This window comes from Macrotis lagotis, chromosome X, assembly GCF_037893015.1.
Source record: "Macrotis lagotis isolate mMagLag1 chromosome X, bilby.v1.9.chrom.fasta, whole genome shotgun sequence".
Lineage (NCBI taxonomy): Eukaryota > Metazoa > Chordata > Mammalia > Peramelemorphia > Peramelidae > Macrotis > Macrotis lagotis.
Genome location: NC_133666.1, coordinates 173,162,456 through 173,180,306, shown reverse-complemented (window position 1 = coordinate 173,180,306; position 17,851 = coordinate 173,162,456). Strand labels below are relative to the sequence as shown.

Below are 17,851 nucleotides of genomic sequence, written 5' to 3'. Positions count from 1 at the left end.
AATGGATAACTTTATGGGTAACGAAACAGGAAATGTGGGTGAGTAAGAGTGGTTTTTTTTGTTTTTTGTTTTTTTTTTAGTTTTTGCAAGGCAATGGGGTTAAGTGGCTTGCCCAAGGCCACACAACTAGGTAATTATTAAGTGTCTGAGGCCGCATTTGAACTCAGGTACTCCTGACTCCAGGGCCGGTACTCTATCCACTACACCACCTAGCGGCCCAAGAGTGGTTTTCTAAACAATAATGGTAAGTTTCTATCAAATGAAGATTAGAACTTCTTGGGATGATATTTTTAGTTATATCTATTTCAAAATACTTGGCATCCATTGTTCAGTCATCTATAAAAAAATGCAACTTGTAGAGTTGTATAATTAATATATAACCAAAATTTAAAAAAGTAATAATAATAATGTATTATGAATGGAACAATCTTCCTGCCTCTACTCCCTCTTCCCTCTAATCTTTCAAACTTTGCCAGAATAATCTTACTCAAACATAGATATGGTCTTGTCACTCTCCTGACTCCCAAGTAAAGTTCATATTCCCTTCTTTGACACTCATGATCTCTTGTTATCTTGTATCACCCTTAACTTTCCAACTTTTTCCGATACTGTCATTCTTCATGTCCTTATTCAGTCAAAGTGTTCTCTATAGAAAGGATATCAAACAAAATTAGCTAAGCTCCCTTTTTGCCTTTTTTGACTTCTCTGCTTTGGTGGAATTCTGCTAAAGATTAACTAAAATGCAACCTTTTAAAGAATCCCCTCTTGGGCCTCATATAGCATTTTGTCTTGCAACTTACTAAGTCCTTGGCATGTGATTTTTTTATGTATTGTGCTGTTTTTACTTCTTACATAATACTCCATGAGATTAGACCCTTTTAACTTCTAAAGCCTTTATCTCCCCCAGTGCTTAAGCAAATAATCTACACACACAGATATGTCTTTACAGAATGTACACAGAGAACTGAATTTGAATTTTCCTTTACTAGTCTTATGTTTTAGGTCTACTAAGGTATATTCCTTAAAAGATAAACTTTAAAAAACTACTAAGCTAATAAAGCCCAGTAATTGGAAAGCTTGTCAAATCATTTGTTTGAAGTTCACTGTGAAGCTAAATTACTCTTCATACCTGTATGCCCAGGAGGACATTTTATGAATAGTAGTGGGAGACTATCATTTAATGGTCTTCCCTTATCCCTATGTGGACTGGGGTGTTCAGTGGATGAGCCATGAGTTTTTATGTGTAAAGTTTGGGTTGACTGAGTCAATGGATCAAATCACTCAACTCCACTTAAAATAACTGGCGACAAGATATGCCCTGATATCTTAATAAATTACATCTAAGTGATTAATAAATATTTATTGACTTTGCATTGATACTTAGTAAGTACTTATTTAATTGATCTGTTGAACTACAATCAAGAAGGGATAAAAAGAAGGGAGTCCCATTCAGTTGTGCTATGTCTGAAGATACTAAGGAGGCTTTCATCATCAAATATTCCCTTCGAAATATGAACTCTAACCAAAAGAGGCTAGAATTTTCACTGGCAGGTCCTACTTACAGAAACAATCTGACTTCTTATATCTTGCAAATGATTTCGTAGTAGCTTCATCTCTTTAGATCCAGAAGCACCAGCATCCAAAACAAATAGCTTGTCAGAAATCTGAAGATCATTTCCAAATCTAAGAGAAAGGAGTAGTGGACAAATGAATAGAAAATCTATTTTAAAAAGAGATTGACAGCATTTTGTTCAAGATGCTTTAAAGTGAAATACAGTTATCCTTCCCATGTCCAGAGGTACAGGGCCCCTTGATCTGGAAAATTCACATAAATTTTTTTGCCCTTCCTTCTGTCCCAGAGAAATTGAATTATCTTATTTTTTATGGGATGTATATAGTATATTATTGCAAATTTGGGGCATATTTATAATATTAAAAGATAAAATATGTTGGTATTTTACAAATACTATACAAATATCTTATGCTTTTCTGAGTTTCTAAACTTTTTCTGTGTCATCTGTCTCATGTCATCTGTGATTTCTGCAAAACTCCCCCCAAATTACGATTTGATTTCTTATGCTTATCTGATATATATCAAACTTGTGATAGGGAAAGTTGTGATATGGAAGGTATAACTGTATTGCAAGGTTGTAATGACTAAGGGAATGGACTGACTGAGTAGACCTGAGTAAGAACTTTCTCCTTGTTTTATAGCCGGAGGGTACTTAAGAAAGATCAGAATGAATATATCAAATCTAAGCTCCAGGAGCTATACAAAGCAATGGGAGGAACACTGAAGAAACACCCCAAACTCTGGCTCATATACCCATCCCTTGTGTTCTCTTCCCATGAAGTAGCATAGTTAAAAGTAGATGAAAGGCCTTGGTGTGGTAGGACACACTTGCTTTTCCTGCAATTGGAGGAGGATGAAGCTGATCTATTTTTTTGAGCTTAGGAGTACTGAAATTGCAGTGTGTTAAGCCAATTGGATATCTGCAATTCATCAGAGAGGAATATCTTGAGTCCTCATAGCATGGACCATTAGGTTGCCTAAATACATCCAGTTTAAAAACAAAACAAAAACAAACCAAAGCAGGTGCTCCTGTGCCAATCAGGAGGACTGAACTGATGAGTGGTTGTACTTTCAACTTGGGTGAACGAGGGAGACACAGCCCCCCCCCCCCAAATACCTCTAAGTGTGCTTTTGATTGTGTTTCTCTTGTAAACAGTGTTTGCATTAGAGCAAATACATGTCTGAGATTGTCTTAAAGACATGATACCTTACCTGTTCCTAATTTCTTTCAGCAGTGACATATCTTTATCATAACCAAATTCACCTCCAGCAGGTCGGGGAACATTCATGATATCAGCATGAGTAGCCACAAGTACTACTCGAAGCGGGTTTTTCAGTCTGCCACCAAAAGCTGATGAAGGGAGGAAAAAAAAACACACACAACTTTAAGAGACATTTCTGTCTCTCTTTTCTTTTTCCACATTCAACTAAGCCAGAGTTCATTTCATAATTAGGTAACATTCCAGATCTTCCCAAGTAGGCATAAACTAGGAAAATTATGCTTACAATTATGTTTGTGGACCTCAAAGAAGACAAACTGACTGTTCTAATATCTATAGAATTGTGGCATTGCCCTGAACATGGCAGTAATGTGGATGGATCTAATTCTAACAGTTATTCTTTCCTATGATCAATCCAAAAAGTTTTTGTTTCAAGAAATGCTACTCTTAGAAACTAGATAAAAGAAAAATATAAGAAATCACCAACCAGTATCTATCTACCTTTTCAGAGGAGATGTAACCACCAATGATGATTCCTTTTAAAAGAGCTATGAAAAGTTCTTTGGATACCCCATAATACTATAGAAATGACAATGATGATAAATGGTCCACAACATTCATACTTTGGTATGAATGTAACTGTACAGTACTTACACAAACAATGAACTCTCACTTAGAGGAGAGTTTAAGTAGGAAAGCCTGGAAGATACCATGAAAAAGAATGAAAAGAGAAAGAGAAAGACACAATATGGCAATATGAATGAGATCATAATACTAAACATACATTTAAAAGTTTAAATCCACTCTAGCTTTATAAACTTACAGGTTTTTTTTTTTATAATTTCCTTATAAGAATCGGATTTTACATAGATTTTACTGGTGAAGAATGGCTCTCCCTTTAGATTAAGAAACAAAAGGGAATTTTATTTCAATTTATTCCCTCTCCTCAGAAACAACATTCACACAAGCTGTTTTTGTTAAATTGGCCACTACTCTTAAGTTTGTTTGCTTTTTTACTTTCCTATGACAATTAAAGAAATAATAGCTCTTTTGTAATTTTGTATTTCGTAATTATTAGATAAATAAAATGAGATGATTCATATACTCAATCTGGCCTATGATCCCATTTAGACATTGAGATAAATAGCAAAGCATCAATATCAAATGATTAAAATTCTAAATAAATGAGTAATTATATCATGATACAAATTATTCTAAACATGGAGCATAGGAAAAGTCTTTAGAGGTAATATCCTAAACAGCCATAAGATGGAGATGTTACTCCATAAAATTCTCTCTTCTTCATGCAGCTGCTTCACTCTTCCAGCCTTTTATGTATCCCTACTTGTTTGTTATTTTTATATTTCTTTATCCATTTCTTTTTCTTTTCCTTTTCCCTCCCTTTCACCTCTCTCTCCAATGAAACTGATATTCATTTTTTATTATTTGTTATATTTCATATATAGAATTTTATGTCTTAAGTTCTAAATTTATTAAGAAAAAATGAAATTAATTAGATTTAAAAAATTTATAGAACCTTCTTTTCCCATTGGGACAGTAGACCCTGATAGAAGATTCCTTATCCCTATTTTAAAATATTAGTTAAGTCAGAACACACACACACACACACACACACACACACACACACACACACCAAATACAGACACATACACAGTTTTTTGCAGAAAAGACATTTTAAAATGCAGTATTGCCCCCTGGTGGGAGGAAATTCAACTGTTCTATTGCCGGTTTGATATTGTTAGCAAAGGGAAAATGGTTCAATGAATAGAGTGCCATCCTTGAAATCTGAAAGATTACTCTTCCTGAGTTCGAATTTGGACTCTGATACTTAATAGTTGGGTGACCCTGAGCAAGCCTTAATTTTCTCATCTGTAAAATGAACTAGAAAAGGAAATGGCAATTAGTAAAATATCTTGACCAAGAAAACCCCAAATGGGGTTACAAAGAATCAAACATGGCTGAACAATTAAAAAAAAATGGCAGCAAGGATTATTTTAATATTGCTGGCTGGCTTCTTATGGTTCCTGTGGATTTTCTCTTTCGAGAAATATTAGAGTACACCTCAAAAGGCTTTTTGATTTTTTTTTTTAAAAAAGAAACAATAGCTCCAAATTACAAAAGTTGACCAATTGATATGATCCAAGTGTCAATGAGAAATGGTTAGTTATTAATTTAATGTTTGAGAGAGAAAAACTAAGAAGTGATTTTTTTCATAAATAATAAATCTGACAAGTCTTTTACTTTTTAACCAATCAAGAGAACAAAAATGTTTCATCAGATATTCAGCACTAGGTGTACATGAGATTAGAAAGAAGTACAGAAATATACAATTTGTCAGCTCAAGTTACTGGCAAGATTTGAAAAACGCTAACTGTATGCTAAATTCCTCCCTGAAATCATGAGAGTAGGAGGCACACACACGGGGGGGAAAAATTCAACATCAAAGAAGAAACTACAACATCCTCATCATTAAAGAAACATTCACATGCACACATATTACCTATCTCTTACCTATGGGTTCGTCAACAGGGACAAGTGACTTTAGGAAACTGAGCCAGAAAATCACTTGATTTAACTGTATCTCATAAGGTTCTTCAAGGCTGAATAGCACTATGTGAATTGAAGTGGGATCATTTGCTGCAAAATAATCGTAGCAGCAGAAATAAACAGGATTCCCGGAGAACTCCCACACACTGAAATCACCAACTCCTGCAGAGAGAAAAATAAGACTATTGTGTGTCTTCAAATAGCAAAAAGCTAAATTTCGTTCAGCTTCTCCCATAGTAATCTAGGAGACTGGAATTTGAGGCAGCATTTATTTTATATGTACCTAAACTGTGATTCCAAGTATATCAACTCACACAAATTATTAATATTAATAAATATCAATGCAAAACCACAGATATAGGTGTATTTACACCTGCAGGTACATGTACATTTACATGCAATTTTATATACCTAGCAAAGCAATTTCAAATTCATATTAAAAACTGTTTGCTCCAAGGTGGTATAGAAGAGAACTCATGTGAGAGCTTTCAGGTAATGAAGCACTATCTCTGGCTGTTTCCTTCTTAGGAATCTACTGATGGACAGCATGGGTACTGGCCAAGGATAGACTTAATTAACTTTGAAGCATCTCATCCCCAGAGGGTATGATTAATATTTTGGCTGTATTCATTTCTGAAACAGTCATTAAACATGTAGAAGGTTATGATCTGTGTTGGTTGAGGGTATCCATACTAATGAATCCTGGATCATTTTAGGCACTGAAGAAATATATTTAATATGGGAGGGAGGGAGAAAAAGAGCACAAGTGAAAGAGAAAGAGGGGGAGGGGGAGAGGGAGAGAGAGAGAGAAAGTGTGCTGAACTTGGGAGTCAGGAATATCTGAGTTCAAATCCTGTGTCGGTTACTGTGTGACCTTGGGCAAATTAACCTTAGTTTCCTCATATGTAAGATGAAAGTCTATTTGCCAGGGTTGTTGTGAGAGTCAAAAGAGCAAATATATATAAAATATTTTTCATACTATATAAAGCTAGGGGGCTATTATTATGTTACATGTATATATAATAACTTTTATTTATAATACTATAAGTTTAGTAAAGTGCTTTCCTCACACTCCTATGAAGTAGGTGATACAAACATTATTATGATTCCCATGTTATTGGACAAAGAAATTGAGCCCTGAGTAGGTTAAATGACCTCTCTATGATTTTTTAGGGCAGTTAGGTGGCACACTGGATAGAGTACCAGTTCTAAGGTTGAGAATGAACTCAACTTTCTGAGTTCAAACTTGGCCTCAGGCACCTACAAGTTTGGATGATCCTAGACAAGTCACTTCTCCCTGTTTGCTTCAATTTCCTCATTTGTCAAATGATCTGGAGGAGGAAATGGCAAACCAGTCTGATCTTTGACAAGACAACTCCAATGGGGTCATGGAGAATTAGACATAAAAAGCCTTAACAACAACAAATGATTTTATAGTTACTAAAGTGTTGACACTATATTGTAAACTCCTGACTGGTCTCACAGTCCTACTACAATATGTGATGTCTACCTCTTGGCAATCCTTGTTTGGTCCTGATAGAATATGAACAGTGAAAGAATTGGTTTTATTGCATTTCAGGAAATAGTCACTGAATTCACTTCTGAAAGTTAAATGATTTGTCAATACCAATCAGCAATATCAAGATGTTAAGGAAATGCAATCATAGTTGAAAGAAAGCTGAACCTGAAATATGGGAAGACCTGAGTTTAGGTCCTATCTCAGACATCAGAGATGGGACTGGGGTAAGTCATTTAATCTCTCAGCCTCAGGCTCCTCATCTACTTCACTTGGTTATCATGAGGATCAAATGTAGAGTGCTTTGCCAACCTTGTTATAAAGGATGATCATTCAATTGGTGATTTTTGCCAATGTGGATACACCCTCCACTGGGTCCTTTACAAGGCTATTCTCCCCTCCCCCCTGATTCAGTCCATAGTCTCCAATTATATTCTTTAGTCTTTTCATCTATTACTAGCAAGTATTATTGTATCCTTTGGAAATCTCTCTCTCTTTCTCTCTCTCTCTCTCTCTCTCTCTCTCTCTCTCTCTCTCTCTCTCTCTCTCTCTCTCTCTCTCTCGCAGATTAAAGTTTAGAGATAAATCCTCTTTAAAAAGAAAAGTCAAGGGATTCAGTACCCATTAGAAAAGAATAGCCCTACTTTATAAGAACCAAAAATGGAACATACCATTCAGATAGGCATTCTGGATATCAATCGCTTTGGTTGACTGGTCATCAGCCGAGTAGTGTGAATGATGGGAAGGAGACACAAATACTTCAAGCATCCCTTTGGTGAGGCCTGGCTCAAACATCATGCTACGACTCCTTACACTTACATTTTCACAGCCAGGATACAGGTTATTGATACTCACTGATACTAGGGTACACAAGAAAAAAGGAAGTTAATCACTTAATACACAAGAGAAGGCACATCTCAACTCAGAGGGCATCTTGCTGAACTGTATCGGGTCTTTTAAAGACTATACTGTAACAATTAATTAATATCTAGCTTCTATGGAAAGGTCAAAAAAGAAGACATGCATTTTCACATCTGTAAAACTGATGTAAGATTATATGTTCTCCAAGGTCCCTTCTGCCTTGGAATTCTATTATCTTAGAGAAAGATTCTTTTATTCTTCCCCTGAGCAATATTGTTAGCTGCTGACTTTCCTAGTAATGAAAAGAAAATAGTTAAGTGCACCAAGGGCGGTTTTGGGAACTAGAAAAGGAACAAAGGTAAAAGATATTAATACCTGCTCAGGTAGTGGTTTGAAGATAAAAGTGAAGAAATTATATTATTTCTTTCATTTTATATATATATATATGTAAATACATACACATATACAAATATATGAATATATATTATATAAAATGTTTTTGTGTGTCCTTATACACACATAATATGTTTAGGTTTTTGTTTGATTTTATCTCTCTCTCTCTCTCTCAGTCCTTGACATCTATGAGCAAAATCTGGATGGCTCCTTGTTGAATATTCTGTAGAGGGGAATTTTTGTTCAGTGATAATCCCTTCCAACTCTGAGATTTTGTGATCTTATGATATGTTTCGATCCTGCTTTTTTCACTTTTCATCACAATACAGGAATCATTTCCTGTTTCTTTGTGTTTGTATATCTGAAGAAACAGGCTGATTTCTCTGATAGTTTATGTCCATGTTTGGAATGAATTTTTATACTTGGAATCCACCTGACAGGTAACAAAAGGAAATTTGCTTAGTCATTGAAAGGGAAGAGATAATCATCTAGGATAAAACATTGATAAAGCTGAACATGACTTTCTAGTTTGGTCATCCTGTTGATGTTGGGGCTTAAAAATCTCAGGGAGACTCAGTCCCTTATTTCCTGGCTATTTTGTACCCAAGAAACAAGAAATGCCTATCAAAGGCCTGAAATTATTTCCTTAATCAATTTCAGTTGTAGTTTCAGTACCTTTAAAGGAAAAATTAGCCTAACCATGAAAGAGAGAGAGGGTTTTAATAATATTACTTCTCTTATATCTATTAATAATATATGGTGAAATTTCATTACATAACACTGCTATATCACAAGTTTATCTACCATTTCCCAATCATTACACAAAGAGGTGATGCTCAGCGATATTAGATTTATATTATTTTAGGAATAGGTTTGTTCCTCATTGCCAAATAATTTAAGGCAATAATCCTAGAAGCCTAGGCCTCCCTTTCTACCCAGGATGTTTTTCAAAGCAATGTTATGACCATTTCATGCTACTGGGACTATAAGGAGCATTTTTTAATTCTTCTTGTCATTGGTCAGTATATTACTGCCAAAGTCACACAATGGCTCGGAAATGTGGAGTAAAATCTTTAGGATAGTTTCAAACTACTAAGAGTTGTACTAGAAAATACATTAACTAGATAGAAATCAAGGAGATCATCCATAGAAGGCATGGTCCTCTAACACTTTGTTGTAGCAAAGAAGTGAAATGAAAATGGGTTTCCATTAAAACAAATTGTGGTATATGAATGTACCGAAAAATACTACACCATAATAATCAACTAATATTAAGAATTCAGATATTCTTGAGAAGACTTACATGAAGTGAACCATAGTGCTCAACTGTACTTTTTTCTTTTTTTCTTTTTTTTTTAACTGAGGATTCTATCTGGGAGTTACTGGTAAGAGATATCAATTTTTTAAGAGTATCAAAATCTAAAATAGGAAGTAGTAGTTTACAGTAGTTAAAAAGGAAATGTAATTACTGCTTTAGCTTCTCATGACAATGTATGAAGTATGTGTAAAAGGTATTGTTATATACCCACATTACTAATAAAGAACCTGAGTCAGATAGAGAATGAATAGCTGGGGTTGGTCACAATGCTGAGGTACTAATGGTTAAATCATATGTACCTTTCTTGCCAACTCCCTCAGGCAAGTGTCTAAGTACAAAACCAGATTAAAAACAAATCTTGATTAGGTTGCAGTTCTTCAAATTTATTCCAGATTGTTTTTTTCTTGATATGCCAAAACTTTCACCCCACTTTACATAGGCATATGAAGGAAGAAGAGCCTAACCACTTGGCTTTAAATCAACATAATCATCTTTAAGAAACCATTTCTGTAGTGGTCCTCTAACCTGTAACCTATAAAAGCTTCTTGAATTATTGATTTATTTTTCTTCTTTTTGGTTTAAAACCAGAATTTCTGTTTTTGTTTTTCTCTCTTGCATCCTCCTCTCCCAATCGGGAGTGGTGGACTTACAGGCTAAACAAACCCTACACTGGCATTTCTTTTCTATTGATTAGCATTAAGAACAGATTTGCCTGAACTAGGTTAGAGAAAAAGAAAAGGGAATATGTTTTATTAAAGTTTCCATGCTTACTCATTTTTAAGGTAAAGAACCAAAGTACTTTATCAATCATTAAATTGGTCAATTAACAAGCATTTATAAAAGCTTAATATTTGCTAGGCAATGTGGTAAAATATTGATGTCTCAAAGAAAGGCAAAAACACTTTGTCAGATGAGTGGAGGATGGACTGGAGTGGGGAGAATCTCAAGGCAGGATATTGTCATGATCCAGATAGAAGGACCTAATGATCCAATGAGGACCTAAACTGAGGAGGTGGTGGTGTGAAAGGAAAGAAGAGGGCATGTATTAGAGACATTGTGATGGTGGATACATAGGGCATGGGTGAGAAGTTGTGGATGATCCAGGTTGTGAACCTGGGTTAAAGGTAGGACGGTGGTACCTTCAACAATAATAGAAAAGTTGGGAAGTGGGGAGGATTGGGAATAAAGATGAATTCTGTTTTGGACATGTTAATTTTGAGATACCTTTAGGACAACCAGTTTGAGAAATCCCAAAGAGCAGTGGTAAAGTGCCAAAGTTCAGAAGAGAGACAAGGGTTGGATAAATAGATTCTGGAATCATCTTTATGAAGATGATAACTGAATTTCATGGAAAATGAAAGAATTAAGATGGTAGGTGGTTAATTGTAGGGTTTGAGTGAACTACAATGACTCCATCTTGTGACTCAATTCTGGAGCTAGATCATATTCCTTTCTAGCCCAAATTCTGTCCAGTGAGAAACTATTCAATTGTATATATTAGAAAAAATTTTATTGTACGGTTTGAACCCAGTCCTGCATGACTAGGAAGTTGAATCACCTCCACTAGGGGCATTTTAGAGCCCCTTAACTTAAGATCCTAGGTTATGCTGATCAGAAACTCAGTCAGATCCAAAGAATGATGCAAGGAGTTTTCCCACAATTAATAATCTCAAGCACCCCATATGTTTTACAGGAAAACTTGCCCTGCACTGATTAATTAGGTGTTACCACGTTTCTTTGATTATTTACAGCCAGAGATCCTTCTTTTTCTGAATTCGGTTTATACCTATTCATTCTCCCATTCCCAACTTGAAAAATCTCTAATCTTTCCTCCAATTAGAAATCCGATTATCTAATGTTGTATTGTTTCTCTTTAATTAATTTGTCATATTTGATTAATTGTTTTTAATGTATATAAAGTCTGTGTCCCTCTGTATTCAGGGTCCAGGCTTAAGCTGAGGAGATTTGGTCCCAATCTGTTAGGCAATTGCCATGCATTGCTTAATAAATTGATATGCTTGGATAATGAAAACTTTGTTTCTTCAGTCATTTCACTTTTCATCTGTCACAATAGGAATTAATGAGATCCCCAAATGATACAGTATAGAGGAAAAAAGAGAAGAGGGCCCAGTATTTAGCATGGGAGGCACTCACATAGTTCACAGGCATGACATGGTTGAAGGTCAAGCAAAGGAGACTGAGAGAGATTAGTCAGAGCAATAAAAGAACTAGGAGGGAACAGTGTCATGAAAACCTAAAGGGAAAAGAGTATTTAGAAGAGAGTCATTAACAGTTGTTACAAAGAGGTCAAGAAAGATGATATTTGAGAAAAGACCGTTAAATCTGGCAAATAAGATATAAAAGGTTAAAACTTTGGAGAGAGCTATTTTAGTAGGCTAAGATCAGAAGCCAGATAGCAGATTATTCAGAAACAAATGACAGGGGGGAAAATGGGAGGTAAATATGGCAACTTTCTCAAGAAGGTTTTCCATTAAGGAGAAAAGAAATATAGGACAAAAACTATGGAAGGTTGTATCAGGTTTGGTTTTTTGGTTTTTGTTTTTGCTGCTACTGCTGCTATTGTTTTCAATTGGGCAAGTTAATAGGCTTCAGGGAAGGAGCCAGTAGATGCAGAAATTATTGAAAATAATATAGAACATGGAGATGAAAGTGGGAACCATCTCCTGGAGAAGAAAGGGGAGATAGAACCAAAGGTGCAATTGGAAGAATTTATTCAAGCAAAAGGAAAGGGTCATCTCCTCATCAGAGATAGTAAGAGAAAAGATTGTGAGGATAGCAAGGACTGTGATATGAGGAGAAGGGAAGACGAAGAGCATTCAACAAATGGCTTCATTTTTTTTTTTTGTGAAACATAATTCAAGATTCTTGATAATAAAGTGAGATTTTAAAAAAACTTGAAGAGGGATGAAAAGGTCTGGATTAACCATTGTAGTAATGCGAGACAGTTAATGGATCAAAAAGGTGTGAAAGGATTGCCATGATAGCCCAGCTGAGACCAAATAATAAATCTGAGATCAACCAATCAGTTTCATGGTTTTCTTAAGCTTTATTCAGCAGTATGTTTATTGGAAGAACAAAGGAAACTAATGGTAGAGGTAATTCAGGGTTGGAGTTTGGCAAATCATGATCAGTGACAGGACAAGAAGTCAAAGAATTCATAAATATTGGATTGAGAATTGAATTTGCTAATTATAGAGTTAATGGAGAGAGAGAAGTCAGAATAGGAGAAGGTAAGAATATGAGAACACATTGAGGAATTAATCATTTCAAAGTCTTGATGAGAGTGAAGAATAATTTTAGGAAGGCAGAGACATTGGGAGATATGAAATTATACAAAATTATGATCAGATAAAGCAAAGTCAGAATTTTAAAGGGAATGGCACATATGTATAATGATAAATTCCAGTATCTGACTATCCTAATGTATGATTGAGGGAGATTAGGGAATAAGTGATGGAAATTGAGTAGAATTTGTTAAGTAAGAGCAATTGAGTGTCAAAATGCATGCTTAAGTCCACTAGTATAATGGACCTGAAATTCCATGAACCAAGTACTGAAGAAGTCTTATGGGTCAACAGGTAAGAGCATGTACCTTAAAGAAGATAGAGTTCAATTTTGGTGGTGGAGGAAGAGCCTAGAAGTGGCCATGGAATATGGAGTATTCTAACTCCCCCCACTGTGATCAATGGGGTTTGAATGGGTGGTGGAGTGTGAGTAAAAAAAACACAACTGAAAAATGTGGTCAAATATGCAGTATCATCAGAAAGGTGCCAAAGTTCAAGGAACACTAGAAGATGGAAGGAATGAAAAAGGAAAAAGGTCAGAAAGTTTGCTAATTATGGATCAGGTATTCCAATTGGCACAACCTAAGAGTTAGGCAGATTTAGAGTGAGATACTGAATATGAAGCAGTCTGAAAGCTTTCAAATAATTTGATCAGATGCAACTTAAGAAAACAATTAGTCTGTTTTCCTATCAACCCTTGTGGGGGGATTAACCAATGAGAAGGCATGAAGTAGAAATTTAAAGACTAGCTAGACATTGGAAGAAATGATAAAGTGGAGGAAGCTTTTCAGAAAGGGTACTCTCAAGACAGAAATGCCCTGAATTTTCAAGATATCTTGGGGTAGATTCCTATACAGATTCTTTTAAGAGAATTTAGTCACTATTAAATTTGATGACCTGGGTATATTTAGATACTTCCTGAAGGGGCTCATTACCTTCAGTGGTACTCTGATAAGCTAAACCTTCTGAGTCATATTTTGTGAAGAACCTACATGAAGGGCATCATCTCAGGCAGACATCTAAAATTAGAAGGCACAAAGGGCTAATGTAATTAATTCATTTGAGGGGGAAGCAGATGAAGAGAGTAATACCAATCTATGTGAATACATATCTCAACTTTAAAGCCCCACCTCAGCTGTTATCTGGGGGGCAGGTTCTGGCTGACTCAGAAGCTTGGTTTATTGATAGACCTTCAATTAGTAAGTGAGCACAATGAGCAAAGCCCTATGGGTATATATTCCTAACAACTGGAATTAAGATTGGATCTAACACTGTTTAGCCTCATAAGAAAGAGGTTGAAGGGGTTGTTTACCTTACTCTATTTCTTTTGCCACCCCTACCCTCCATCTCTTTAGGGTGAGAAAAAGGAGGCCTGGGTTTCAAACGTAACTCTGCATCAGACTTGCTGTTTGTTCTTGAGGGAAATACAGGTTTTTTTGGACCTTATATTTCTCATTTGCAAAAAAGGGTATAACTAAGGGTGTGTGTGTGTGGGCCCACTACATTTACACTCAGAAATCAGTAAATGCTACAAATCAGGGCTTGTTTTATTACTTTGTTGATTCAACAGCAATGGAGGAAATGTTAATAATTAAGATTAAAATAAAAATGTGCAATGGGTACAATTTCCAATCATAAAGTGTTATAAAATACAAGCTATTTTCTCTGTTTCAATATTAATTTTAGACTTGGCAAGACATGAGAATCTTCTGTGATCACCTATGAAGACAATATTTGTAGGAATAGAACCACCAAATCGTTACTGGTTGTGAAAATATTTGAGAATCTTAATTTTCACTTATTTAGAATCAATTCCTTGTCCCTGGATGAGAATTTAGGAGACACAATATTATCTTTTACTTAACATGGGTGTTTCAACCCTGGAAGGAGATCATTCAGTGCTGGCATATGAGCAGATCAGATCACTTCATCTCATCATAGAATCTCAAAATTATGAAATGCCTGTAATGAGACTTAAAATGCCAATCTATACTTGAACAAGTATTATTGATATGCTTCATAAGTGATCATCGAACCTTTGCTTGGAGCACTTCCAATGAGAGGGAATATATTTCCTTTTGAGGTAGCCTATCCTGCTCTTGGGTTGTTTTAATATAAGGTGGTTTTTCCCTCTTATGCTAAACCTCATTCTGCCTCTTTATGATTGCCACTAATTTCCCCTAGTTCTGCCCTCCAGTCAGTCCAAACCCTTTTCTTCATGAGAGACCTTCAAACATTTGAAGAGAATTACCCTTCCCATATGAGACTTCATTTCTTCAGGCTAAGTATCCCTAGTTTCTTCAACTGATCTTTCCATGGTACCATCTGGAGTCCCTTTGTCCAAACTAAAGACAACATTCCATTTTGTGTGAAGAACAAATCTCCTAGAGCAGGTGCATTATGCAAATTCATATTGCCTATTTCCATTGGACTGAAAATTATATAATTATAATTCTGAATAATGCAAAATTGAATGCATGGCACTACTTCAAGGGATTCACTATTAGCACTGATTTGGATGTGTCCAGGACAGAATATAAGATGATTATTTCTTTCATCCTGGACTCTATGCCTTTTTATAAATGCTGGCTAAGATAACATTAGTTTTTTTAGCTGCTATAATAATTTACAAATATTTCTACAGTGTTTTAGAATCTGCAAAGTGCTTTTCATATATTATATCATTTGAATCTCATGACATAGAACTTTGACCATGGTTACCCTGCTATTATCAGAAGCAAAGTTTGATTTCAGTTTTTTCTGACTTTATGACTAAAACTCAGTGTCTTATATCATACTATATTTTAGACAGCTGACTTACATTGAACTTGTGGTCTGATCAAATCTCTATATGTGTTTCTAATTGACTGCTGTCTCTAACCACATCTCCCTCAAATTGTACTTCTGGGGTTGACTTTTTGATCCCAAATGTAAGATAAATATTTATTCTTATTAATTTCAACTCATTAGATTCTATCCAATAGTCTGTACTATCAAGATTTTTTTGACTCCTGACTGCTAGCTACTGGGCAGTAGCTTGTTTGTTATTTTAATCTGTTAAATATAATATCTCTACCCCTAAGTCTTTGAAAAAATTGTTAACACTGAATCAATGATTTCAAATTAACATTGAACCATTAATGATTATTTTAAAAAATCTGCCCATCTAATATTAATGTACTGTTGTGGAGTTGTGAACTAATCCATCCATTCTGAAGAGTAGTTTGAAACTATGCCCAAAGGACTATGAAGCTGTACAAAAGCTTTTATCCAACCATACTACTACTAAGTCTATATCCCAAAGAGATCATAAAAAAGAGAAAAGTATTCACATGTAGAAAAAATATTTATAGTAGGTCTTCTTGTAGTGAAAAATAATTTGAATTTGAGGAAATGGATGAACAAATTGTGATGGAATTTTATTGTTCTGTAAGAAATCGTGAGTAGATGGATTTCAGAAAAACCTGGAAAACTTTACATGAACTAATGCTGAGTGAAGTCAATAGAACCAGGAGATGGTTGTACATCTTAACAACATTAAATGATGATCAACTATGACAGACTCTCAGTATTCTTCTTAGCAATAAGTGATCAAAGATAATTCTAAAAGACTTGTGATGTAAAATGCCATTCACATCCAGAAAAAGAACTTTGGAGCCTGAATGTAAACCAATGCATAATGTTTTCACTTTTTAAAATTTATTGTATGTTTTTTCTTTCTCACAGTTTTTTCCCTTTTGTTTGAGTCTTCTTTCACAACCTAAGTAATATGGAAATATATTTGACATGATTGTTCATGTATAACCCATATCACATTACTCAATGTCATAGGAAGGGGAGGAGAAAGAAAAACGTGGAAGTTAAAATCTTATAAAAATGATTATTGAAAACACTTTTCATGTAATTGAAAAAAATGAAATTAAAATTAAAAAATCCTTTGAAAAGTATATTAAACTTCTACATAAAAAAACTACCCATCTGGTTTTCAAATACATCTAAATCTAGTCAAAATTTCTCTCTTAAGGAAACTTAGGTATTAAAATATCTACTTGGGGGTGGCTAGGTGGCCCAGTAGATAGAACACTGGCCCTGGAGTCAGGAGTACCTGAGTTCAAATCCGACCTCAGACACTTAATTACCTAGCTGTGTGGCCTTAGGCAAGCCACTTAACCCCATTTGCCTTCAAAAACCTAAACCCCCCCCCCAAAACCCCAAAACATTTGCTTGAAAAGACCATTCTTTATAAGGATTAGGAGAAAGATCTGACATGCCTTTAAATGGGGATTCTGATAGTGAAATGGCTGAGTCTCTAATCTCTATCCAGACCTCTGGAATTCCAGTGAACTAAGCAGTACTCTCAGCAGGAAGACTATTATGCATCCTCTCATATATCTGCTTAGGTCCATTTCCCTAATGTGAGATTAAAGCCTGAAACAATTCTTCCAGAAGTTGCTACAACAGATGAAGAAATCCAACATAAGTAACTACATGTCTTTTGCACAAGATGAAATGAAGGTACTGGGAGAATTCACATACCATGCTGCACTTCTCATGTTCCCCACACTCCACCTTTTCCCTCTCCTCTTCTCCATAATGCATCTCTCTTTATTTGAATGTATGTATGTAAGTAAATTGAGAGAGAGTGGATTACTTTGACTCAAAATCTAACATTCTTTTTTTATTGTACTATGTATTATATATGATATATTATATATAAACATATGTTACTCTTGTTTTATTCTTAATAATTTAAAAGTGCTTTTGGTTTTTGCTCTCCCTGATTCCCAAGTTGTGAAGCCCCTTTTTCAAATTCTCAAACTGCTAGATATACTGATAATGGACCTCACTATATTGAGTGGGGTCTCCAGGCCTAAGCTTCTATTTTCATGAAATATAGACCTACCAATAACAGCCAACTTTACTAGGGCAGAAGGGTATTTCGGGTAGATTTAGACCAGGGGAAACTTGTAATCCCTCCATTAAAGTTTGTTAAGCAATAAAGGACAAGAATTCCAATGCTGAGTCCAGCCAGTCCTGTTTTAGATAATTACTCTCTTCAGACACTTATCATCTAGATTAATAAGAGGAAAATCAGAT

At 35.1% G+C, this 17,851-nt stretch overlaps 1 protein-coding gene across 2 annotated transcripts in view; it reads right to left on the bottom strand.

Moving 5' to 3' along the window:
• Window positions 1–17,851, bottom strand: part of DAPK1 (death associated protein kinase 1) — a 241,603-nt gene that overhangs the window by 10,315 nt on the left and 213,437 nt on the right. For both annotated transcript variants that reach the window (XM_074207911.1, XM_074207910.1), the window contains 4 exons: window positions 7,549–7,737; window positions 5,326–5,523; window positions 2,786–2,924; window positions 1,563–1,683 (listed from right to left, as the gene is read on the bottom strand). In XM_074207911.1, the coding sequence (XP_074064012.1) occupies window positions 1,563–1,683; window positions 2,786–2,924; window positions 5,326–5,523; window positions 7,549–7,737 (647 nt within the window). The remainder of the gene's footprint in view (window positions 1–1,562; window positions 1,684–2,785; window positions 2,925–5,325; window positions 5,524–7,548; window positions 7,738–17,851) is intronic.